Source organism: Oryctolagus cuniculus, chromosome 7 (assembly GCF_964237555.1).
Source record: "Oryctolagus cuniculus chromosome 7, mOryCun1.1, whole genome shotgun sequence".
Lineage (NCBI taxonomy): Eukaryota > Metazoa > Chordata > Mammalia > Lagomorpha > Leporidae > Oryctolagus > Oryctolagus cuniculus.
This window is the reverse complement of record NC_091438.1, coordinates 302,405-328,902: the sequence shown is the minus strand read 5'-3', so window position 1 is coordinate 328,902 and position 26,498 is coordinate 302,405. Positions and strand designations below refer to the sequence as shown.

General features: G+C 41.5%; 1 protein-coding gene across 1 annotated transcript in view; it reads left to right on the top strand.

Moving 5' to 3' along the window:
- LOC138850456 (zinc finger protein 271-like) overlaps window positions 1-25,572 on the top strand; it is a 45,853-nt gene extending 20,281 nt beyond the window's left edge. Inside the window, exons 2-4 of the mRNA XM_070077112.1 lie at window positions 14,854-14,980; window positions 15,225-15,317; window positions 18,775-25,572. Coding sequence (XP_069933213.1) covers window positions 14,854-14,980; window positions 15,225-15,317; window positions 18,775-21,206 — 2,652 coding nt within the window. The 3' untranslated portion in view covers window positions 21,207-25,572. The remainder of the gene's footprint in view (window positions 1-14,853; window positions 14,981-15,224; window positions 15,318-18,774) is intronic.
- The last annotated feature ends 926 nt before the right edge of the window (window positions 25,573-26,498 follow it).

Sequence of the window (26,498 nt, the reverse complement as noted above, 5' to 3'; positions counted from 1 at the left end):
TGAAGTGCCAGCATCCCATATGGGTGCCGGTTCTAATCCCGGCTGCTCCTCTTCTGATCCAGCTCTCTGCTGTGGCCTGGGAAAACAGTAGAAGATAGCCCAAGTCCTTGGGCCCCTGCACCCATGTGGGAGACCCAGAAAAACTCCTGGCTCCTGGCTTCGGATTGGCACAGCCATCTGGGGAGTGAACCAGCGGATGGAAGACCTCTCTCTCTGTCTCTACACCTTTCTGTAACTCTGCCTGTCAAATAAATAAAAATAAATCTTTTTAAAAAAGAGAAGATGATGTGTCTGACAGAAGACCAGTGGGTCTCCAGGTACACAGAAAGGGGTTCTAAAATTTCTGTAGACAACTAGTCTCATACAAGATGGCCGTGGGATGGAGATGGGTATTCAGACCATTTGAGCTGAATTGTATATGAGCTGAATGTAGGTTGCACCTCTGTCACTGTTTACTCATCTTTAAGATGAGTATAGCAACAATACTAGTGAAATGTCTTCACTGTGAAATGTGTGCACTCTGACTTACACTGTGTTGCAATTGCATTTATGGGGTTTCTGGTGTATCTTCTTTAAATGAAGTTTCTCATTTCCTGCACTGTATAGCCTTCCCAGTGCTACTCATTCAAGGTTACAGAACTTATACAATAAACAGTTTCTGGGAACATGGAAGTTTGGGTACTGGGGGACAGTCCCATTTCCTTTGGAAGTGAGAAGTTTTTATGGCATTTGAAGAAGGGAGCTCAATAAATAGGAATCTTTTCTAACAGAATACAACTTAAAGCTCTCTGAGATAACACCTTAAGGCTCAGAGCAGAGACAAGAGTCATTAAAAAGTAAAGATCCTAGTTGCATGGTTCAAGCAGTTATGGGTCATACTGACCAGAGTGAACAAGATGTGCTTGATATCACGTTACCTCACCCATTAGTTTTCAAAACTTGGTGGTAATAGAAGTCCTGGACCAGCATTCAAAAGAGAGTTGTGAGTGGATTAGAAAGACAAGGGTCTTAAGGGTACAGCCTGGAGTGGAGGGATAACCTCTCCAATCTGAGAGTCACTATTTGCATTGCTTCCTGCCACATGCCCATTACATCACTCCACTATCAGCATCTCTAGAAATGGAGGTCTGTAAAATCTAATCTGTTATATACTTGGTACCTGGGCTATGCTTCTGCCCACTGTATTCTTTTCCTCTTTAACTTTTATTTAATAAATATAAATTTCCAAAGTACAGCTTTTGGATTACAATGGCTTCCCCCCACCACCTGCAACCCTCCCATCTCTGGCTCCTTCTCCCATTCCATTCACATCAAGATTCATTTTCAATTATCTTTATATACAGAAGATCAATTTAGCATATATTAAGTAAAGATTTCAACAGTTTGCACCCACACAGAAACACAAAGTGTAAAGTACTGTTTGAGTACTAGTTATAGCATTAATTCACATTGAACAACATATTAAGTACAGAAATCCTACATGGTGAGTAATTGCACAGTGACTCCTGTTGTTGATTCAACTATTGACAGTCTTGTTTATGGCATCAGTAATCACCCTAGGCTCTTGTCATGTGTTGCCAAGGCTGTGGAAGCCTTTTGAGTTCACCGACTCCAATCTTATTTAGACAAGGTCATAGTCAAAGTGGAAGTTCTCTCCTGCCTTCAGAGAAAGGTAGCTCCTTCTTTGAAGGCCTGTTCTATCCATTGAGATATCACTCACAGGGATCTTTTATTTAGGCTTTTATTTTTTATTTATTTATTTTTTCCAGTGTGTCTTAGCTTTCCACACCTGAAATACTCTCATGGGCTCTTCAGCCATATCCAAATGCCTTAAGGGCTGATTCTGAGGCTAGAGTGCTGTTTAGGACATCTGCCATTCTATGAGTCTGCTGTGTATCCCGCTTCTAATGTTGGATCATTTTCTCCTTTTTAATTCTATCAGTTAATATTAGCAGATACTAGTCTTGCTTATGTGATCCCTTTGACTCTTAATCCTATCATTATGATCAATTCTGAACTGAAATTGATCACTTTGACTAGTGACATGGCATTGGTACATGCCACCTTGATGGGATTGAATTGGAATCCCCTGGCACGTTTCTAACTCTACCATTTGGCGCAAGTTTGATTGAGCATGTCCCAAATTGTACATCTCCTCCCTTTCTTATTCGCACTCTTATATTTAACAAGGACCACTTTTCAGTTAAACACCTAAGAATAATTGTGTGTTAATTAAAGAGTTCAACCAAAGTATTAAGTAGAACAAAAAAGTACTAAGGGGTGATAAAGTCACTGTTTCTCAAAGTGTCCATTTCACTTCAACAGGCTTCCTTTTAGGTGCTTGGTTAGTTGTTTTCAGGGAGAACATATGATATTTGTCCCTTTGGGACTAGCTTAATTCACTCAGCATGATGTTTTCCAGATTCCTCCATTTTGTTGCAAATGAGCAGATTTCATTGTTTTTGACTGCTGTGTAGTATTCTATAGAGTACATGTCCCATAATTTCTTTATCCAGTCTACTGTTGATGGGCATTTGTGTTGATTCCAGGTCTTAGCTATTGTGAAGTGATCTGCAATAAACATTATGGTGCAGACATCTTTATTATTTGCCAATTTAATTTCCTTTGAGTAAATTCCAAGGAGTGGGATGGCTGGGTTGTATGGTAGGGTTATATTCAGGATTCTGAGGAATCTCCAGACTGATTTCCATAGTGGCTTTACCAGTTTGCATTCCCACCAACAGTGGGTTAGTTCCCTGTTTCCCCACATCCTTGCCAGCATCTGTTGTTCGTAGATTTCTGAATGTGAACCATTCTAACCAGGGTGAGGTGAAACCTCATTGTGGTTTTGATTTGCATTTCCCTGATGGTTAGTGATCCTGAACATTTTTTCATTTGCCTGTTGGCCATTTGGATTTCCTCTTTTGAAAAAATGTCTATTGAGGTCCTTGGCCCATCTCTTGAGTGGGTTGTTGGTTTTCTTTTGGAGATTCTTGATCTCTTTGTAGATTCTGGTTATCAACCCTTTATCTGTAGCATAGTTTGCAAATATTTTTTCCCATTCTGTCAGTTGCCTCTTCACTTTCCTGACTATTTCTTTTGCAGTACAGAAACTTCTCAATTTGATGCAATCCCAAGTGTTAATTTTGGCTTTGACTGCCTGTGCCTCTGGGGTATTTTCCAAGAAGTCTTTGCCGGTGCCAATGTCTTGCAGGGTTTCTCCAATGCTCTCTAATAATTTGCTGGTGTTGGGTTGTAGATTTAGATCTTTAATCCATGTTGAGTGAATTTTTGTGTAAGGTGTAAAGTAGGTGCCTTCCTTCAAGCTTCTGCATTTGGAAATCCAATTTTCCCAGCACCATTTATTGAATAGACTGTCTTTACTCCAGGGATTGGTTTTGGATCCTTGATCAAATATAAGTTGGCTATAGATGTTTAGATTTCTGGTGTTTCAATTCTGTTCCATTGGTCTATCCATCTGTTTCTGTACCAGTACCATGCTGTTTTGATTACCACTGCCCTGTAGTATGTCCTGAAATCTGGTATTGTGATGCCTCCGGCTTTGTTTTTGTTACACAAAATTGCTTTAGCTATTCGAGGTCTCCTGTGCCTCCATATGAATTTCAGCATCATTTTTTCCAGATCTGAGAAGAATGTCTTCGGTATTTTGATTGTTATCGCATTGAATGTATAAAGTGCTTTTGGGAGAATGGACATTTTGATGCTATTGATTCTTCCAATCCATGAGCATGGAAGATTTTTCCATTTCTTGCTATCCTCTTCTATTTCTTTCTTTAAGATTTTGTAATTCTCATCGTAGAGATCTTTAACATCCTTGGTTAAGTTTATTCCAAGGTATTTGATTGTTATTGTAGTTGTTGTGAATGGGATTGATCTTAGCAGTTCTTTCTCAGCCATGGCATTGTCTGTGTATACAAAGGCTGTTGATTTTTGTGCATTGATTTTATATCCTGCTACTTTGCAAACTCTTCTATGAGTTCCAATAGTCTCTTAGTGGGTTCTTTGGATCCCCTAGATAAAGAATCATATCATCTGCAAAGAGGGATAGTTTGAGTTCTTCCTTCCCAATTTGTATCCCTTTAATTTCTTTTTCTTGCCTGATGGCTCTGGCTAAAACTTCCAGAACTATGTTGACTAGCAGTGGTGAGAGTGGGCATCCCTGTCTGGTACAAGATCTCAGTGCAAATGCTTCCAACATTTCCCCATTCAATAGGATGCTGGCCATGGGTTTTTCATAAATTGCTTTGATTGTATTGAGGAATGTTCCTTTTATACCCAATTTGCTTAGAGTTTTCATCATGAAATGGTGTTGTATTTTATCGAATGCTTTCTCTGCATCTATTGAGATAATCATATGGTTTTTCTTCTGCAGTTTGTTAATGTGGTTTATCACATTGATTGATTTGTGAACATTGTACCATCCCTGCATACCAGGGATAAATCCCACTTGGTCTGGGTGGATGATCTTTCTGATGCGTTGTTGCATTCAGTTAGCCAGAATTTTATTGAGGTTTTTTTCATCTATGTTCATCAGGGATATTGGTCTGAATGTTCTTTCAGTGCTGCATCTTTTTCCAGCTTAGGAATTAAAGTGATGCTGGCTTCATAGAAAGAATTTGGAAGGATTCCCTCTTCAATTGTTCTGAATAGTTTGAGAAAAATTGGAGTCAGTTCTTCTTTAAATGTCTGGTAGAATTCAGCAGCGAATCCATTCAGTCCTGGGCTTTTCTTTCTTGGGAGGGCCTTTATTTCTATCTCAGTTATGGGTCTGTATGTTTTCTATGTCTTCCTGGTTCAATTTAGGTAGGTTCCATGTGTCCAGGAATCTATCCATTTCTGACAGTTTTCCCTGTTTGCTGGCATACAAGTCCTTGTAGTAGTTTCCGATGACTCTTTTTATTTCTTTGGTGTCTGTTGTTATGTTTCCTTTTTCATCTCTGATTTTATTGATTTGGGTCTTTTCTTTTTTTAGTTAGTTGGGCCAATGGGGTGTCAATTTTATTTATTTTTCAAAAAAACCAGCTCTGTTTGGCTGATCTTTTGTTATTTTTTTTTTGGATTCAATCCTGTTGATTTCTTCTCTGATTTTAATTATTTCTCTTCTACTAGATTTGGGTCTGGTTTTTTACAGTTTTTCTAGATCCTTGAGATGAATTGAAAGCTCATTTATTTGGTGTTTTTCCAATTTCTTGATGTAGGCACCTATTGCTATAACCTTTCCTCTTAACACTGCTTTTGCTGTATCCCATAAGTTTGATATGTTTTGTTGTTATCCTCATTTACTTCCAGAAAGTTTTTGATTTCTCTTTTGATTTCTTCTATGACCCAGTGTTCATTCAGGAGCATGTTGTTCAGTCTCCATGTGTTTGCATATGCTCTAGGGATTCCTGAGTTGCTTCATTCCACTTTGGTTTGAGAAGCTGCATTGTATGATTCTAATTCTTTTAAATTTGCAGAGACTTGCTTTATGGGCTAGTATGTGGTCAGTCCTAGGGTAGGTTCCATGCACTGTTGAGAAGAATTTAAATTCTTTAAGTGTAGGATTGAAAGTTCTGTAGATATCTGTTAGATCCATTTGGGCTGTAGTGTCAATTGAATCTGCTGTTTCCTTGTTGATCTTCTGTTGGGTTGATCTATTTCTGAGAGTGGAGTATTGAAGTCCCTCAATACTATTGTATTGGAGTCCATGTCTCCCTTTTAAGTCCCTTAACATATCTTTTAAATAAACCGGTGCCCTGTAATTAGGTGCATATACATTTATAACAGTTACGTCTTCCTGTTGAATTGTTCCCTTAATCAGTATATAGTGCCCCTCTTTGTCTCTCTTAACAGTTTTTGTGTTAAAGTTTATTTTGTCTGATATTAATATGGCTACACCTGCTATTTTTTTGGTTACTGTTGGCATGGAATACATTTTTCCAACCTTTTACTTTCAGTCTGTATGCATCTTTGTTGGAAAGATGTGTTTCTTGTAGGCTGGAAATAGATGGGTTTTTTTCCTTAATCCATTTGGCCAGTCTGTGTCTTTTAACTGGAGATTTGAGTCCATTAACATTCAATGTGACTATTGATAAGTAGTAACTTTGCCCTGCCATTTTCCCAAAGATATTTCTAATACATGCTTTGAAATTCCTGTGATCTTTTACTGGGATATTTTCTTCCTTTACCTTTTTTCATATTTATGGCCGTGTTTCTGTGTTTCTGTGTGTAACACATCTTTAAGCATCTTTTGCAGGGCTGGATGAGTGGTGACAAATTCTTTTAATGTCTGTTTGCTATGAAAGGTGTTTATTTCACCTTCATTCACAAATGAGAGCTTAGCAGGATATAATATTCTGGGCTGGCAATTTTTCTCTCTTAGTACCTGGGCTATATCTTGCCATTCCCTCCTAACCTGTAGGGTTTCTGATGAGAAGTCAGCTGTGAGTCTAATTGGAGATCCTCTGAGAGTAATCTGATGTTTCTCTCTTGCACATTTTAGAATCTTTTGTTTATGTTTCACTGTAGTGAGTTTGATTACAACGGGTCATGTCGAGAATCTCTTTTGGTCATGTTTACTAGGGGTTCTATGAGCTTCCTGTACTAGGATGTTTCTGTCCTTCTCCAAATTCAGGAAGTTTTCTGCTAGTATCTCACTAAAAAGGCCTTTCTCTCTCTCCATGCCTTCAGGAACTCCTAGAACCTGAATGTTGGCTTTTTTAATAGTATCCTGTAGATTCCCAACAATATTTTTTAGATTTCTAATTTCCTCTTCTTTTCTTTGGTTTGACTGTATGCTTTCCTGTGCTCTGTCTTCTAAGTCTGATAGTCTCTCTTTTTAAGGCTCTCAAATGCATTTGTCATTTGATCTATTGAATTCTTCATTTCATTTTGATTTCTCTTCACTATCACAATTTCATGTTCTACTAAATGCTTCATTTAATTTTGATTTTTCCTTAAGATTTCATTTTCATGAGAGAGATTTTCTACCCTGTCCAGTAAGGATTTCTGTAGTTCAAGAATTTGTTTATGAGAACTTCTAAGTGTTCTTTTCATATATTTTTGGAAATCCATATGTTGCATTTCTTCTATCTCATCACGTTTATAATCTTGGCTTGGGGTGTCTTGTTCACTTGGGGGCATTATAATGTCTTCCTTGTTCTTGTTTCCTCAGTTTCTGCATTTCTTGCTTGGCATTATGGAGATATTCTTTGGTTTTCTTTTTCTTTTTTCTTTTTTTTTTTTTTTTTTTGCTGTTGTGGTTTTTCTTGTTATACTATGACTCGATTAAGTGGACTGTCTGCTTTTGATGGATCCTTAGAGGCTTGTGATGGGTGTGGCAAGAGAGCTCTGTTTGATTCTTCAGGGTTAAGGGTGACACACCCAGGTTAGGCATATTAAATTTTTTCTCCTTCTCTCTGGTTTTTTATTTTTATTTTTTATTAAGAAGGTAAGTAATTCCACACAGCTAGTGGAATTGAAGGCAGGCAGTGTCTGAGCTCTGGCCCCTGTGGGTATAATATTCATCTGCTCTGTCCTAAGGACCACACAAAGGATCTGTGCAGTCCTCAGTGTAAGCTCAGATTCGCCTGCAGTCTTCCACCAGGTTGCCAAGTTACCAAGTTTGCAGCGTCTTCCAAGAGTACTCACATCTCAGGTGCTCCATGAGTTCTCTCACACACCCTCAGTTTTTTTTTTTTTTTTCACAGTCACAGTTCATAAGCTCCCACACATCACTAGGTCCTAACCTCCTTTTATTTCTCGCACCAGAATCAGGTTTTTCTGCTTGGCTGAGGGCGGGCATAGCCCTGAGGTAGTACAGCTTTTACATATGTCCAAAATGGTGCCTGCTCTTTGTCTTGCTCACCTTTGTAAGGTGAGTGGAGAGAGAGAATCATGTCCATACTGGTCCCTTTTATTTTATTTTATTTTATTTTATTTTATTTTATTTTATTTATTTTATTTATCTCTTTTAGTTAGCCTAGTGGACTTTCCCCCATAGGGCCTTAAGGCTCATTCCCTCTAGGCTCTTCCTGCAACTTCCCTGCCAGTGTCTTCGGCTACTGAAGTTTTGTCTCACCTCCCTTTCCAGCACTGGCGTGTAGACTCGGCAGCTGGGGTCCCGAGCCATGGGCACCCGTGCCCTCCACATAGGTCCACCATGTCCCACTAGTTCTGGAAGAGTTTCTTCTGCAGTTTTTTCCCCCTAACTCTTCCCTGAAACTACAGTATCTCCACTTTTACTTTTTTTTTTTTTTTTATTTTTTTTTTGACAGGCAGAGTGGACAATGAGAGACAGAGACAGAGAGAAAGGTCTTCCTTTGCCGTTGGTTCCCCCTCCAATGGCCGCTGCGGCCGGCGCGCTGCGGCCGGCACACAGCGCTGATCCGATGGCAGGAGCCAGGAGCCAGGTGCTTTTCCTGGTCTCCCATGGGGTGCAGGGCCCAAGCACCTGGGCCATCCTCCACTGCACTCCCTGGCCACAGCAGAGGGCTGGCCTGGAAGAGGGGCAACCGGGACATAATCCGGTGCCCCGACCGGGACTAGAACCCGGTGTGCCGGCGCCGCTAGGCGGAGGATTAGCCTAGTGAGCCGCGGCGCCGGCCTCCACTTTTATTAAACTATCTTTTCCTGGACTATCAGTCTGCTCCCTTCCTATTCCACCATCTTGGAGGACTCCTGCCTCCTGTATTCTAATAGTCCTTCTTGGTAGCTCAAGGAAGTTTTGCCAGGATCTCGGTAAAAAGGATGAAATAAATTGTATTTCAGGAGAAAAGTGCTTTGTGTAGTGTCACATGATTTGTAAATAGCCAGCACCTTAACTTCTGCCTAATGTTCTCTATCTTGCCACACTTAATTAAAAAACATTTATTTTTCAGATCCATTTCAGAAATTGTCACCAGTTCAAATAGTACTGCTTTAGAAAACTTTCATGAGCATGTCTTCCCTTTTGCTACTAAAGCTATGTTTGGAGTGTATGACTTCAAAAAGCATATCATGAGGCTGGTGCTGTGGCACAGCAGGTTAATGCTCTGGCCTGAAGTGCCCACATCTCATATTGGCACGGGTTCAAGACTCGGCGGCTCCACTTCTGATCCAGCTCTCTGCTATGGCCTGGGAAAGCAGTAGAAGATGGCTCAAGTCCTTGGGTCCCTGCACCCATGTGGGAGACCTGGAAGAAGCTCCTGGGTCCTGGCTTTGGTTGGTGCAGCTCCGGCCATTGCAGCCATTTGCAGAGTGAGCCATCAGATGGAAGATCTCTCTCTCTCTCTCTCTGCGTAAATTTGACTTTCACATAAATACATCTCTAAAAAAAAAAAAAACAAAAAGCATATCATAAAAATTTTCCCCCTTTCAGTAATTTCTTCCTGAAGAACATGCAGTATACATGCAGCTACAGAAAATTGCTGTGAACCTTTATCCTGCCTTCTGAGATAGCAAAATTATATTAAATTAGATTTCATATGATAAGAAGCTTCTTAAAATATAAACCAAATGAACACAATGACCATATATAAGCCGAAATGTGAAGAACAACCTTATGGTCTCCAGATAATTTATTTTTATGAATCCCAGGACTTTTTTTTTTTTTTTTTTTTTTTTTTGAGTAGCAGCTTTTCTAAGGTCTAATTGATAGGCAAAGATTGTGTTTATAGGAGCTTTTTTCTAAGTTTTTTAAAAAAAATATTTGAAAATATTGTATATAGAGGAGAGACCCAGAAAGATCTCCCTTCTGCTTGTTCACATCACAGATGGCTGCATTGAGCAGTGCCAGGAAAGAATGAGGTCAGGAACCAAGATCTTCACCTGGATCTCCCACATTGGTAGCATTTGCCCAAGTATTTGGATCATCTTCCATTGCTTTTCTCAGGCCATCAGCAGGAAGCTGGATCAAAAGCAGAAGAGCCAGAACATGAACCAGTGCTCATATGGGGTGCTTGTATTGCAGACGGCAGGTTTACTTGCTATGTGACAATGCTGGCCCTGTTTTATGGGAACTTCCAAATGAAATTTTGAAGTTGTATGCATTGTAGTTTGCATGTAATTCAATTTTCTGCCATACTTACTGATATATATCAGCATTTGATGTAGGACAAATCAGAAAACACAATGGCTTAACAAATAGCCAGCTGATTTGCAGTTCTGACTCTGTGTTATGGGCTGTACTCAGCTGGGCAGTTCCTATGATCAGTCCAGGAGCAGAAATGAGAGTTCAGCCATTTGGGGAACTGATTGAGGGTTCACTTAAGTGTCTGGGGTTTGTGGTGAATCTTGGCTATGTATTATCTCTTTTTTTCTTTTTTTGACAGGCAGAGTTAGTGAGAGAGAGAGAGACAGAGAGAAATGTCTTCCTTCCATTGGTTCACGCCCCAATGGTCAGCATGCTGTGCTGATCCAAAGCTAGGAGACAGGCACTTCCTCCTGGTCTCCCATGTGGGTGCAGGGCCCAAGAACTTGAGCCATCCTCCACTGCCTTCCCAGGCCATGGCCGAGAGCTGGACTGGAATAGGAGCAACTGGGTCAGAACCAGCACCCCAACTGAGACTGTCACCTGGAATACCAGTGCCACGGGCGGAGGATTAACCTAGTGAGCCACGGCGCCAGCCTACATACTATCTCTTCAACAGGCAGGCCCCAGGGTTTTTCAGAAGATAACTGTCAGAAAAAGAAAATCTGAGAAGGCAAATACTTTACAAATTGTCTATTTCTGGGGCTGGTTCTGTGACATAGCAAGTAAAGACACCGCCTGCAGTGCCAGCATCTCATATGGGTGTCAGTTCATGACTCGGCTGCTCCACTTCTGACCCAGCTCTTTGCTACAGCCTGGGAAAACAGTAGAAGATGGCCCAAGTCCTTTGGCCCCTGCTCCCTTGTGGGAGACCTGAAAGAAGCTCCTGGTTCATATCTTTGGATCTACACAGCTGCAGCCATTGCAGCCATCTGGGGAGTGAACCTGCAGTTCAAAGGCCTCTCTTTATTCCTCCTTCTCTCTCTCTCTCTCCCTCTCTCTCTCTCTCTCTCTTCTCTGCCTCTCCTTCTCTCTTTGTGTAACTCTTTCATATAAATAAATATTTTAACAAATTGTCTATTTCTATCACATTTACTGGTATCTCATGGGGTAAATCAATTGAAATGGTGAAATTCATGGTCTTTTTCATAAAGATTTATTTATTTATTAGAAAGAGTTATACACAGAGAGAGGGAGAGGCAGAGAGAGAGAGATAGAGAGCTCTTCCATCTGCTGGTTCACTCCCCAGTTGGCTGCAATGGCCAGAGTTGTGCCAATCCAAAGCCACGATCCAGGAGATTCTTCTGGGTCTTCCACATGGGTACAGGGGCCCAAGGACTTGGGCCATCTTCTACTGCTTTCCCAGGCCATAGCAGAAAGCTGGATCAGAAGTGGGGCAGCTGGGAATCAATCCAGTGCCTATATGGGATGCCAGTCTGCAGGTGGCAGTTTTACCACTAGGCCACAGTGCCAGCCCCAATCCAGGGTTTTGTGAAGGGATGAATACAGGGAAAGGTGCTACTTGGAATCATTACTGGTAAAGTGCACTGCATTAAATATACATTATGTGTATTTGTTAACTTTCTTTAGTATAAACTTTAATAACAACATAAGGTTTATCTCTGATAACATTATTCATTTGAATACTCAACTTTTCTTTTTCCTTTTACATTATTATTTTACAAAATTTGTAGATAATGCTTTTGTTAAACCAATGCTAACTTCTGTTTAATCTTTGCCACTTAATACAGGTGGGTGCATTTTCCTATGTATTTCTATTTTTAGAGGTTTATTCCTCCACAGTGAAGCTGATGTTTTCTTGGTTAATGTATTTATTATTCTTAATTCATTCTATTATATCCTTTTTTTCCCCAATGTTCAGTGCAGAAGGAAACCAGAGGGTTTTTTTTTTTTAAGATTTCATTTATTTATTGAAAGAATTGCAGGGAGAGAAAGTCTTCTATCTGCTGGCTCACCCTCCAAATTACTGCAAAGGCCAGAGCTCAGCCAATCCAAAGCCAAGACCCAAGAGCTTCTGGGTCTCCCATGCAGGTGCAGTGGCCCAGGGACTTGGACCATGTTCCACTGCTTTCTCAGGACATAGCAGAAAGCTAGATTGTATGTTGAGCAGGCAGGACTTGAACCAGACCCCATATGGAATGCTGGCACTGAAGGCAGCAGCTTTACCCATTATGCCACAGCGTTGGCCTCCCGAGTTTTCTTTGAACTCCTGCCATTCACCTTCTCTCCCTGGTATGATTCTGGGTCCTCCACATGTTTCTAAGAGGAAAGAAAATTAATATATCACCTGTAAGTGGTTTTTTTTTTTTAAATTATTCCCCAGCTTGTCAGTACTCATTTTAGGTGTTTAATGCTAGTTTGTTTATTTAATTTTTTTAGATTTTTTTTATTTATTTGAAAGAGTTACAGAGAGGCAGAGGGGGAGAGAGAGAGAGTCTTCCATCTGCTGGTGCACTCCCTAGTTTGCCACATGGCCAGAGTTGCACTGATCCAAAGCTAGAAGTGAAGAGCTGCTTCTGGGTCTCCCACATGGGTTCAGGGGCCCAAGGACTTAGGCCATCTCCTACTGAATCCCCAGGCCATAGCAGAGAGCTGGATTGGAAGTGAAGCCACTGGGACTTGAACTGGCACCAATATGGGATGCCAGCACTGAAGGCAGTGGCTTTACCTGCTAGCCACAGTGCCAGTCCCAGTATACTAGTTAATTAAATTGGAAAATATGGGGCTGGCTCTGTGGCTAAGTGAGTTAATGCCCTGGTCTAAAACATCGACATCCCATATGTGCACCAGTTTGAGACCCAGCTGCTCCACTTCTGCTCCAGCTCTCTACTATAGCCTGGGAAAGCAGTGGAAGATGGCCCAGGTCCTTGGGTCCCTGAACCCATGTGGGAAACCCAGAAGAAGCTTCTGGTTCCTGGCTTCAGATTGGTGCAGTTCCAGCCATTGCAGCCAACTGGGGACGGAACCAGCAGATGGAAGACTTCTCTCTCTCTCTCTGCCTTTCCTCTCTCTGTGTAACTCTGACTTTCAAATAAATAAATAAATCTTTACAAAATTTTAAAATAGAAAAATAAACATAAAATTTGTTCTCACAGAATATACAGAAATGAATTATGAATTTGGCATGATTATGAAACATTACTGTCATCTATAATAATGCAGTTTGGTCTCTTGTCTTTCTGTTGCTATAGCAAAATATATATTTGTTACATGAATTGAGTTGAAACTAAGCACAGTGTGCTACATTTTTGGGGTCATGTCTGAAACATTCTACACATAGAAGATGTACTGAACAGTGTTTTAGTGCTACCTATGAAGTAAACACTTAGCATTCTGCAAGAGGAAGAGTTACCTAGTGCTGGAACACAAATCAGTTAAGTTTGTTTTCGAATTGTTAGAGTAATGGAGTCCTTAATACCTTTGAGAAGCTGAATTGGATTCTGGAATAGGATAAGGAATGTGTGGAGAAAAGAGTCTACTGGAGGCTCATTTATTTTTTTAAGATTATTTATTTGAAAGGTGGACTTGCAGAGATTGGGAGAGACAGGGAGACAAAAGGATATATCTTCTTTCTAGTGTTCATTCCCCAAATACCCACAATGGCTGGGACTGGGCCAGGCCAAAGCCAGGAGCCTGGGACTCCATGGGTCTCCCACATTGGTGGAAGGGTCCAAATACTCAGGCCATTTTCACTGCTCTTTCAATCACATTAGTAGGGAACTAGATTGGAATTGGAGCAGCAAGGACTCAAGTCTTCTGTTTACATGGGATGCCAGCATTGATGGTGGAGGCTTAGCCTGCTGGATCACAATTCTGGTGACTATTGCAGGTTCTGAAATGAATCTCTAAGCATTTTTCTCAGTGAGTCACAAATGCAGATTGTACTGCAGACATTCCCAGGTTCTCTTTTTGGGCAAATAATTCCATTGCTTTCATTTAATTATGTATAATGTCATTTCAAATGTTTATCATTTGAATGCTTTGGGAAAGTATTTCCATTGCTTTCACTTTAATTAGGTATAATGTTATTTCAATTGTTTATCACTAGAATAATCATAGACAAGGGCAAAAGCTAATTTGTATTCTTTGTCTTACCTGTATTTTCTCTTTTACTTAAAAAAATATTTATTAGCTTGATAGAGAAAAAAGTTGATGGACTGAGAGATAGAGAGCTTTGATACTTTAATTCACTTCCTAGATAACCATACCAAACAGGTGGGGCAGGACTGAAGCCAGGATTGGGGAATGGAATCTAGGCCTCCTTCATTGGTGACATCACCATTGCTTCCCCAGGTTTGCATTATCTGGGAGCTAGAAACTAGAGCTGGCATTGGAAATCATAGACACTCTGAGGTGGCATCATAAACAACACTAAGCTAAATGTCTGCCCTGTCTTTTAATATATTTTTTCTCTGACATATTGGAAATGATATGCATGGTGTTTTCCTGGAAATTGTTTTCTGTTCATTCCCATCGTAGTTTCACTGATGGTTTCTTGCCTTTTTTCTCAATGCTTCTACATACTTCTCCTTAACATTGCCCAGTCAAGAGTCAGTATTGCCCCTCTTCTAGCCTGCTGTGCAATTCCCCTTGACAGATGTGGCCTTTGTGATTTGAACCTCCTGTTTCCCTCCAGCTTGGGCATGTCTCACAGCCTGTAGATCATGGGTTTGACTCTGTTGAATGCTCCGTGTAGCTTTCTAAACACTCAACAAGTCTAATGTGAAACCATATCCTTCCTTTTTTCCTTCATATCCATACACAACTGTCAGTGTTTGTTTTGTGACAGAGTTAACATGTTGACTGGAAGTGTATTATTATAGGTGATGACAGCATTTGAAGACCTGGCTGTGTACTTTACGTGGGAAGAATGGCAGAAAATGAACAATGCTCAGAAAATCCTGTACAGAGATGTGATGCTGGAGACCTACAGCAGCCTGTTCTCCTTGGGTGAGTGACACCCATCACATGCCCAGTGATAACATTTTCTTGCTATTTGACAAATAAGGAAACACTTTATAATGTTTAATATTGGGCAGGATTAGAATTTGAGTCCATGAATAATCCGAATATCTACCATCTAACAAAAGATTCAAATTGGAACATTTGTTGCATAGCTCCTGAACCAAGCTGTAGTCCTTTAAATAACCCAAGATAGTGATTTTACAAAGTCTTACTTTGTTTCCATTAATAGGGCACTGCATTACCAAACCTGACTTGATCTTCAAATTGGAGCGAGGAGAAGAGCCATGGATCGTGGATGAATGCTTGAATCTGAGCCTTTCAGGTCAGTCTGCACATAAGAGACAGGGAGGCCAAGGCAGAAAGTGTGCAGATGTTGACTGGTGTTCTTTCCATGAATTTTTCTCAAGCCTTACTCCTGATGACAGCTGGTTTTGTGCATCAGACACAGGCATTTAGAGATACCAATATCTTTCTAATTTTTGTTCTTAGTGAAGATGTCCTTTGATTAAAAAAAAAAATCCAGTCATTTTCTGATGTTACTAAGGCTTTTATCTAGGTTTGATACATTCCCCCAATTCTAACTTGTCCTTCTCCACACTTTCATACCTTTTCCTTCATGCACTTATTAGTTCCTTCAGTGCTTGTTAATTAGGCAACATACAGAAACTTATTTTTTTTTTAGGATTAATTTTTCTGTTTGTTTTTGGTTTTTTTTTTTTTTTTTTTTTTTTTTTTGACAGGCAGAGTGGACAGTGAGAGAGAGAGACAGAGAGAAAGGTCTTCCTTTTGCCGTTGGTTCACCCTCCAATGGCCACTATGGCCAGTGTGCTGTGGCTGGCACACCATGCTGATCCAAAGCCAGGAGCCAGGTGCTTCTCCTGGTCTCCCATGTGGGTGCAGGGCCAAAGGACCTGGGCCATCCTCCACTGCACTCCTGGGCCACAGCAGAGAGCTGGCCTGGAAGAGGGGCCACTGGGACAAAATCCAGCACCCCGACTGGGACTAGAACCTGGTGTGCCAGTGCCGCAGGCAGAGGATTAGCCTATTGAGCCACCACAGCCTGTTTCTGTTTTTTTTTTTTAAAAGATTTATTTATTTATTTGAAAGTCAGAGAGAGAGAGAGAAGAAGGAGAGGCAGAGAGAGAAAGAGAGGTCTTCCATCCACTGGTTCACTTCCCAATTGGCTGTCGTGGCTGGGGCTGTACTGATCTGAAGCTAGGAGCCAGGAGCTTCTTCCAGGTCTCCCATATGGGTACAGGGGTCCAAGTACTTGGGCCATCTTCTACTGCTTTCCCAGGCCATAGCAGAGTGCTGGATCAGAAGTGGAGCACCTAGGACTTAAACTGGTACCCATAAGTGATGTTGGCACTGCAGGTCATGGCTTTACCTGCTATGCCACAATGCCAGCCCCCAGAAACTTATTTCTAACTCATTGCTCAGATTGCGTTCCCACTCATGATTTTGCCCAGGCATAGAACTTGCTCAGGACTGAATCAATAAATGTGAACTCTCTCTTTCTTAGTCTCTTTCTTTTTTTTCCTCTGTTCCTCTCAAATAAATAAGAAAATTATAGTCTGTTGGAAACATTTGAGGAGTGAGCCTACAGTTGGCAAACCTCTTTTTCAGTCTGTCTTTATCTCTCATTCTGTCTCTCTGACTCTCAAGTAAGCAAATAAGTAAATGCTAAAAGATGGTCATGTGGCTGGCGCTGTGGCACAGTGAATTAACACCCTAGCATGAAGCACCAGCATCCCATATGGGCACCAGTTTGGGTCCCAGTTGCTCCACTTCCAATCCAGCTCTCGGCTATGGCCTGGGAAAGCAGTAGAAGATGGTCCAAGTCCTTGGTCCTCTGCACCAGAGGGAGACCCAGAAGCAGCTCCTGGCTCCTGGCTTCAGATCAGCACAGTTCTGGCCATTGTGGCCAACTGGGGAGTGAACCATTGGTTGGAAGACCTTACTCTCTCTTTGCCTCTCCTCTCTCTGTGTAACTCTGACTTTCAAATAAATAAATAAATCTTTAAAAATAAAACATGGTCATGAGTAAGCCTCTGTGCTGTGACATCAGAAATTATGAAGCTAGGAATGACACTGTGGTACAGTGTGTTAAAACTCCAGCCTGCAACAGTAGCTTTGCATATTGGTGCCAGTTCAAGTCCCAGCTAGTCCTCTTCTAATCCAGCTCTCTGCTAATGCACCTGAGAAAAGAGCAGAGGTTGCCCAAGTCTTTGGCCCCCTGTACCCATGTGGGAGACAAGAAAGACACTCCTGGCTCCTAACTTCATTTTGGCCCAGCATTGGTTATTGTGCCCATATGGGGAGTGAACCAGCAGATGGAAGACTTCTCTCTGTCTCTCTATAATTCTAGCTTTCAAATAAATAAAGTAAATCTTTGAAAAAAAGGAAATCATAAACTAAGCATGAACTTACATAAAACATGAAAATAAGTGATCCTAGACTCACCAAGAAAATAATGAGATTTTGAGACCCAAGGTCAAGTAGCCTCATGGGGTTATGTTGAGTGACTCAGATTTCTTTAAGGGTGGAGTTTGAAGTATGATTTCTCTCTTATTTTTCAGTATCATTGAAAATAAGCAAATAAAAAGATAAGAAAAGCATAGGAAATGAAGCTTTCAGGGAAATAGGAGGCAACTTATCAAAAGTCTCCTGAAATTCAAATTATCACACAGGAATGTTTCTAGAAAGAATTTAGAGGAGGTAACCAGCACTGATGATTTCAGAATGAGTTATAAAACACTTTTCAAAGAAGATGAGCACATCCCGATTTGCAGAAACAAATTCTTCAAACTGATTGGGAGTGTTTAACTAAAGTGGTATATTGGGAATTTTCTGTACCTGTTGTACTTCTGAGAAGCTGAAGGTGTTGGGTGTCCTTAGGAATTTGGGGAAGCTGTCATAGAGTAGAGACAAAGTCATTTTTCATTTGAAAAATCCCACAAATGATGTTTACCTAGGAAGACTGAGCATGAGACACTCATAGATTCAAATCCTACTCCTTAAATGTTGTCCTGCTTAAAGTACAGGCACATTTCACTCTTCTCCACCTGCAAGTAAATGATCAGTGAAACTTTTTCATGTTTATGGTTGAGATATCAGAGAAGCAAAAAGCACACAATTTTTATAAAAATAAACTGGAGAAAAAGCACAGGGGAAAAAATGGTTGCTAGGTAGTGGGTAAATATTTTTATTAAATATTTGCCCATTCTTTAAAATATTTTATAGTTATTTCATCTTTGTGAAAGGCAGAGTGATAGTGAGAGAAGAGAGAGAGAGAGAAAGAGGTCCTCTATTAGCTCACTTCCCAGATGCCTGCAACACTTAGGTCTAACTAGTCTGAAGCCAAAACTCTAGAATCCCTCTAGTCTTCCCTGGTTTCTCACAGGTTCCCAGGCACATGAACCATTATCTGCTTCCTTCCAGTTTACATAGGCAGAGAGCTGTACTGAAAGCAGAGTAGCCGGGGCTCAAACCGACACTGTTTTGAGATGCAGGCATCCCACACATCAGCACAAAAGTCATTCTACCATCCTTAACAAATTCCCATAGTAAAAAGGATCATGTTTGAACATTGGGAAACCTCATGGTATATTAATGTATTAAGGAGAAAAACATAATGGTCACAAATAAGTACCTCATACTGATTTTGTGAAAATCTTATGCCACTTGGATAACAAGTAACTTCATTCCCTTTACATGAGTATGCCAGGAGAAACAGTTACATGTGATTCAGTGACATGATTGCTTTTTTCTCATTTCAGTGGTCATGAAAAGGGATGACCTGATTAGGATCAACCAGGAAAGTCAGGACAAAAATCTGAATCAGGATTTTATGAAAAATAACAAGACATCAGCTCTCAAGAGAATTGAATTAAGAAAAACACTTAGTTTAAATTCAAGCCATGTTCCAACACTGATTATTAAAAAGGGAATCTATTCAGGATTAAAGCCTGAGGAATGCAATAAATGTCACACTGTGTATCCCCCCAGTGGGCCTGATCAACTACAGGCTGGAGAGAAATTTGATAACACTAAGATACCTGGAAAATCTCTCCAGTTCTGTGAGCCTCTTAATCAGCTTGATAATATTCACATCATGAAGCAGCCATTTGGGCCCACTGGACAAGCAAAACTCTTCACAAGAAAGATGTTCTGTAAATCTGAGAGGGTTCATATGGCAGAAAACTGTAATAAGTCAACTGTCACTTTTGGAAAAGCAAAGCAAATAGAAAAAGCTATCCATGAAAATTCTAGCCTCAATATGCATCAACAAACTCACACAAGAAAGAAATTTTATAAGTACATTATGTATGTTGAACCTGTCATTCACCAGTCACATCTTGCAATAAACCAGAGACTAAATACAAAGGAAAAACTTTACACATGTAAACCTTGTGGAAAATCACTCAGTTTTAATTCACCTTCTGAATGTAATGACTTTGAAAAAGCCTTTGGACAAAATTCAGTCCTCAGGAAACATCAGCAAATTCACACAGGGGAGAAACCTCATAAATGCAATGACTGTGGAAACGCCTTTGGACACAAGTCAAACCTCATGATACATCAGCGAATTCATACAGGGGAGAAACCTCATAAATGTAATGACTGTGGAAAAGCCTTTGGACACAAGTCAAGCCTCATCATACACCAGCGAATTCACACAGGAGAGAAACCTCATAAATGTAATGACTGTGGAAAAGCCTTTGGACACAAGTCAGCCCTCCTCATACATCAGCGAATTCACACAGGGGAGAAACCTCATAAATGTAATGACTGTGGAAAAGCCTTTAGACAAAAGTCAAACCTCATCATACACCAGCAAATTCACACAGGAGAGAAACCTCATAAATGTAATGACTGTGGAAAAGCCTTTGGACAAAAGTCAGAGCTACTCATACACCAGCGTATTCACACAGGGGAGAAACCTCATAAATGTAATGACTGTGGAAAAGCCTTCGGACACAAGTCAGTTCTCAGGAAACATCAGCGAATTCACACAGGGGAGAAACCTCATAAATGTAATGACTGTGGAAAAGCCTTTGGACGAAAGTCAAACCTCATTGTACACCAGCGAATTCACACAGGGGAGAAACCTCATAAATGTAATGACTGTGGAAAAGCCTTTGGACAAAAGTCACAACTCATAATACATCAGCGAATTCACACAGGGGAGAAACCTCATAAATGTAATGACTGTGGAAAAGCCTTTGGACAAAAGTCACAACTCATAATACATCAGCAAATTCACACAGGGGAGAAACCTCATAAATGTAATGACTGTGGAAAAGCCTTTGGACAAAAGTCACAACTCATCATACATCAGAAAATTCACACAGGGGAGAAACCTCATAAATGTAATGACTGTGGAAAAGCCTTTGGACACAAGGCAGGCCTCAGGAAACATCAGCGAATTCACACTGGGGAGAAACCTCATAAATGTAATGACTGTGGAAAAGCCTTTGGACACAAGTCAGCCCTCCTCATACACCAGCGAATTCACACAGGGGAGAAACCTCATAAATGTAATGACTGTGGAAAAGCCTTCGGACACAAGTCAGTTCTCAGGAAACATCAGCGAATTCACACAGGGGAGAAACCTCATAAATGTAATGACTGTGGAAAAGCCTTTGGACGAAAGTCAGACCTCATTGTACACCAGCGAATTCACACAGGGGAGAAACCTCATAAATGTAATGACTGTGGAAAAGCCTTTGGACACAAGTCAGCCCTCCTCATACACCAGCGAATTCACACAGGAGAGAAACCTCATAAATGTAATGACTGTGGAAAAGCCTTTGGACACAAGTCAAACCTCATGATACATCAGCGAATTCATACAGGGGAGAAACCTCATAAATGTAATGACTGTGGAAAAGCCTTTGGACACAAGTCAGCCCTCCTCATACACCAGCGAATTCACACAGGGGAGAAACCTCATAAATGTAATGACTGTGGAAAAGCCTTTGGACAAAAGTCAGTTCTCAGGAAACATCAGCGAATTCACACAGGAGAGAAACCTCATAAATGTAATGACTGTGGAAAAGCCTTTGGACAAAAGTCACAACTCATCATACACCAGCGTATTCACATAGGGGAGAAACCTCATAAATGTAATGACCATGGAAAAGCCTTTTTCTATAAATTATACTCACATCAAAACAATTCACACAGGGCAGAAACCTTATTAATCTAATAAGTGTGGAAAAGCCTTTATAAATCATATGTTATAAATCATAGCTCATATCACACCACAGAATTCACATCAGGGAGAAACTTCATGAATGCAATGACCATAGGAGTCACTGTGCATTAACTTCCCATGCAGGACCTTAAGATTATGCTTAAAAAACAGAGGGGAGAGTATGGTACCCCCACTATGAGTGTGTTAACTTTGCTCCTTTCACCGTAAAGTTCTTACAGGTCTCACCCCCTGGAGAGCCACCAGCAGTGAGACACTGGAGACCTTTCACAGGTGCAACCCAATTGCCTCTGGTTTGATGGAGGGACCCAACCACCCAACAATGGAAGGGGCCTGATCCCCTCATAATGATGGGCAAAGGTTTTGCTTGTGCTTTCCAGAGATCACTCTGCAGCCTGTGTGGATAGCAACCTGAAATGCCAAACCCTGGACCCAGTCTCTGAAAGCTGACCCTCTACAAACCAACTTCAGCACCTTTCCCTGAACAAGCCATTCATAGAAAGATCCTCTTCAGATGGGCTGCAGCTTAAATGGAAGGGACCTTACCAGGTGCTACTGAACATGACTACCTCAGTAAAATTAGGATTAATGTCTACCTCTCAAGTCCTCACAGGTGTACTCAAAAGACATGCCTGATTATTCCTGTAAGCCAGAGATCTTAAGCAAAAAGGAAAGTAAAGCCTTTGCTTTCCTCACATCAAGAGTGCTGCACCTGAAGGCAAGCATGGTGTACCTGCCTCTTTGATTCTCTCTGTTATTAACAATAAAACTCCTATTGTGTTCTTCTAATATAATTCTCTATACTCAAGTTAAATGGGTTTATAATGTATCACCATCCACTATCTGGGAGTCTGTAGGATGTGGTCTTTTCATCTTAAAGGGGTACTCCACTTACAATTGGTCATGTTCCAGTTTTGCTCATATGAATTTACAAACTTATATGTTCCAGAACTCAACAACTTCTGGGAGTCACTGACCATGCAGGGGACACAGACATTGGTGGTGACCAAGATTGCTCCAGCTCACAAAGAGAATTTGTTAGATGAGATAGGCAAAGACTTCCAGACTGAGGACAGGCAGGCCCTGAACTACATCCCTCATAAACAGGAAGCAGCTATACAAGATGTGGTGATTCTACACCCTTCAACATCCCTAGGATTAAGGGAATGGAGTCTCTGAAGGGGGATGATGCAGGAAGTCATATATCATTAGACTTGAGAACTGGAAGGCTACGCCTTCATCACACTGTCCCTAGCCCCTGTGTGATCTCATGCCCCTGCTTTCCCATACCTGTGCATCGCCTGCCAATTACAAAGGCCTGAAACATGGTGGGCCTGGCCTTTTTCCCTTTGCCCTTCTTTTCCTCCCTGCCCTTAATCCCTGTGCTAGGCATTATTCAATTTAATTTAAAGCTTATTGTGGGCTGCGGCTTGTTGCCCTGCCACACTAAGCAGAGTCACACTTGCCCTAAAACAAAGGGGGGAGATGTGGGTGATCCTGTGAGACTTTCTGCCTAGCCCATGTGGCTAGCCTGACTGATGGTGGGAGGTGGGAGCCTCAGGCACATTTTCTCCCACCCCCACCTTCTGCCAATTAGGTAAACTGTTGCTGGGGGTGCTTCAGGCCCACCTGGAAAGCTACCCTAACTATGAGACCTTCAAGCTAATTGGAGATGCATATTGGTGCCAGTGTTGGTTCTATCCTATAGAGTTAGGGTTGCCCTGAATTAGTTATGCCCCTTCTGCCTGCCCTTTGAAAGTGTACATGGTCATTAATAAAGGTGGACATGTTCACTGAAGCCTGTCCCTGGTGCTTCCTGTGGAAGAACACCATTGCCTCACCCTCCCCGATGGTGTGGGCCTCACAGGACAAGTCCACAGCTCTTGGCCTGCTCCCTGCTTGGTATGGCCCCTACTTAATTTCCAAACTTTCTCCTTTAGATAGAGCCCTCACTCTCCTATGTGTTTCTCTCACTGAATAAAAGCTTAAAAACTCAGCTTATCATCTGGTCTATTTGAGCCAGTATTCAGAATTTGTCTCTGAATTCATGGCAAGAACCCACACAGATTATTAATTTCAGAAATATTAATAAGTGCTGAAGTCTCAGGGCCTAATTATGGAGTCTTTTATTTCTAAAAGCCAGTGGCTGCACAGGGGCGTGTGCTCTCCAAATCATACTGCCCTGAAGGAGCTCAAAGTTAAGCTTCTAAAGGCCAAAACCATATCTTGTTGAAGTTAATTACAAAGCCAAGCATTTGTTACAGGAGCTAGAGCAAGCAACATTATGCTTATCTTGGGGATATTAACAAGTTTCCCAGTACTTAATGTAAATAAACTTACAAAAAACCTCTCAGAAGATTAGTTTTGAGTAGCTAGCAGTTGTGGGACTGGTTAGAAAAAAAATAGAGGACAATCAGGGACAAAATGGAGTGATTCTGGTCAGGCCATAGATCATTTGCACTTGAAAATCAGTAAAACTTAGCCTGAGGATCTGCAGCACCTTCTGTATGGACCCACAGGCCCCTCTGACTTTGACCACCTTGACTTCAGCATGACCCTGGCATGGCTCCCCATTCTCTGTTACAGGAAACTGGGTTGCCAGCATCACTGCAGAGAACAAGGACAGACCCACAGTGACAGGTGGAGCCTGGAGCTGGAGTCTCTACAAGGGGCAAGGACCCATGGCAGTGTGGCCAGGAGTTCCCCATGTCTCACAGAGGACAGTGAGTGTGCCTCTGGTGGACTTCCTGTTGCAGGCAGAGGATTGCTCACTTCAGGACTGGTTACTACGTGAATCATGCTGGCTGTGAGGCCTTAGCTCCTTGCAAATTTTGGCTCATGCGTTGGCTGCCTAAAATTAATCTCAGATATGGTGAAGCAGGCCCCACAGCACTGCTCAGTTTACGGCATGGCCTCTGTCAGCAAGGATAGTGTCAACATAAAGAAGCCACACCACTGCCCCTGAGCCAAGCTCCCCAAAGCACTTGTCTGTCCTGATGTCTGAACACCAGCCTGTTTTCATAATCAATTTCATTGTGACAGGATGAAGACGTCAATAAAACTGGAGAAAAAGTGGGAAAAACTAATGTAATTCTACACACTTTTCAAAAGACAAAGAGGAAGAATACATCCGGACTAATCCAAAATGCAAACATTATCCAACTGCAATGATTGAAGAAATCAAATTTCCACATGAGCAGTAATATAAAAATCAAACTAAATTTTGAAACAGGATATTCTTCAATAGGTGAATGTATGAGTAAACTGTGTTGTATCTCTGAGAGACCTGAGCCTGGATCAAGGCACAGCTATTTTAGAATAGGCCTCCATCTTGTAACTCGGGCCTGACCGAGCCCTGAACCCTGAAGCTCATGAAAGAAAAAATAAATGAACTCCCCTTGCAATAAGCCCCACCTAGCAACAGCCAATCATCAGATAGCAGGGAGATACCTAAAGTTTCAGGTGTCTTTTCAGGCACTTAAGGTAACTGATTATATCCTGAGATCCTGCAGTTTGGCACATATACCCTAGTGGCTCAGACCCTATACTTTAGCCAATCATTTTAAAAGGCATCAACCCCGAAGCCATCCCACCACTTTTAATAGGTCCATTCCTGCTGCTGGATGCACTAATCAATTTTAAGAGATGTTCTTTGAATTTCCCATGGAAGAGATGATTTGCTGAATGGTGCTAGAATGCATAGATTGTCTCTGAAAACCCTATAAAAACCCCATTCACTGAAGTTGGGGCTTTCAACCAGACCCGTGGCATCAATGACAGTTGATCGCCCAAGCCCAGACCTGCAATAAAACTCATGTGTTTTACAACAGTATAGGCTCCTTGGTGGTCTTTGGGGACAATCTAAGTGGGCATAACATATCATATGAAAAATTTTATTGCTAAAGGAAATGAGCTCACAAATCATGTGGTCCATTAGCATTTTATACCACATCCTGTTTCAACAGCCTGAACATGCAGATGAATATCTGTGAGATGGGATAACTTCAGTCAGAGTAAAGTTAAGTTTCAAGATAAAGTCTGGGACCTGGCACTGTGGTGTAGTGGCCTAAGCCTCTGCCTACAGTGCCATAATTCCATGTGGGCACCAGTTTGAGTCCCTGCTGCTGCACTTTTCATCCAGCTCTCTCCTTTGGCCTGGGAAAGCAGTAGAAGATGGCCCAAGTCCTTGGGCCCCTGCACCCAGGTGGGAGACTCGGAATGAAGCTCCTGGCTTTGGATTGGCCCAGTTCTGGCCATTTGGGGAGTGACCAGCAGATGGAAGATCTTTCTCTCTGTCTCTCTTTTTCTCTGTAACTCTACCTGTCAAATAAATAAATAAAATCTTTAAAAAAAAAACAAAAAGATAAAGTCTGCCTGATTTTTTTTTGGGGGGGGGGGACAGGCAGAGTTAGACAGTGAGAGAGAGAGAGACAGAGAAAGGACTTCTTTCCATTGGTTCACCCCCTAAATGACCATTACAGCCAGTCCACTGCTGCAATCCAAAGCCAGGAGCCATGTACTTCCTCCTGGTCTCCCATGTGGGTGCAGGGCCCAAGCACTTGGGCATCCTCCACTGCCTTCCTGGGCCACAGCAGAGACCTGGACTGGAAGAGGAGCAACTGGGACAGCACCGGCACCCCAACTGGGACTAGAACCCAGTGTGCTGGTGCCACAGGCAGAGGATCAGCCCAGTGAGCCATGGCGCCAGCCTGAGTAGTAGTTTTACCATTAATTCACATAGTACAACACATTGAGGACAGAGATCCTACATGGGAAGCAGGTGCACAGTGATTCCCATTGTTGATTTAACAATTGACAGTCTTATTTATGATGTCAGTAATCACCCAAGGCTCTTATCTCCAGCTGCCAAGGCTATGGAAGCCTCTTGAGTTCACAAATTCTGATCTTATTTAGATAAGGCCATAATCATAGTGGAAGTTCTCTCCTCCCTTCAGAGAATGGTATCTCCTTTGATGGCCCATTCTTTCTGCTGGGATCTCACTCACAGAGATCTTTCATTTAGCAACCTGGTTATTTTTAAAGTAACAAGCTGATATAAGTGCATATGAAAATGCAAAGAATCTAGGATAGCCAAAATAACTCTGAAAAAATAATAAAATCAAAGGGATGATTTTTAAGTGTTATAAATTTATACTAACCTAAAGTGTGCTGTTGTCATACAGAAAGCCAGATGACTGGAACACAAAAGAGGTTCCAGAGAAGATCCAAACACAGTGAACAGGTTTTCTACATAGGCACTATTGCAGTGCAGGGGAGAAAGTATAG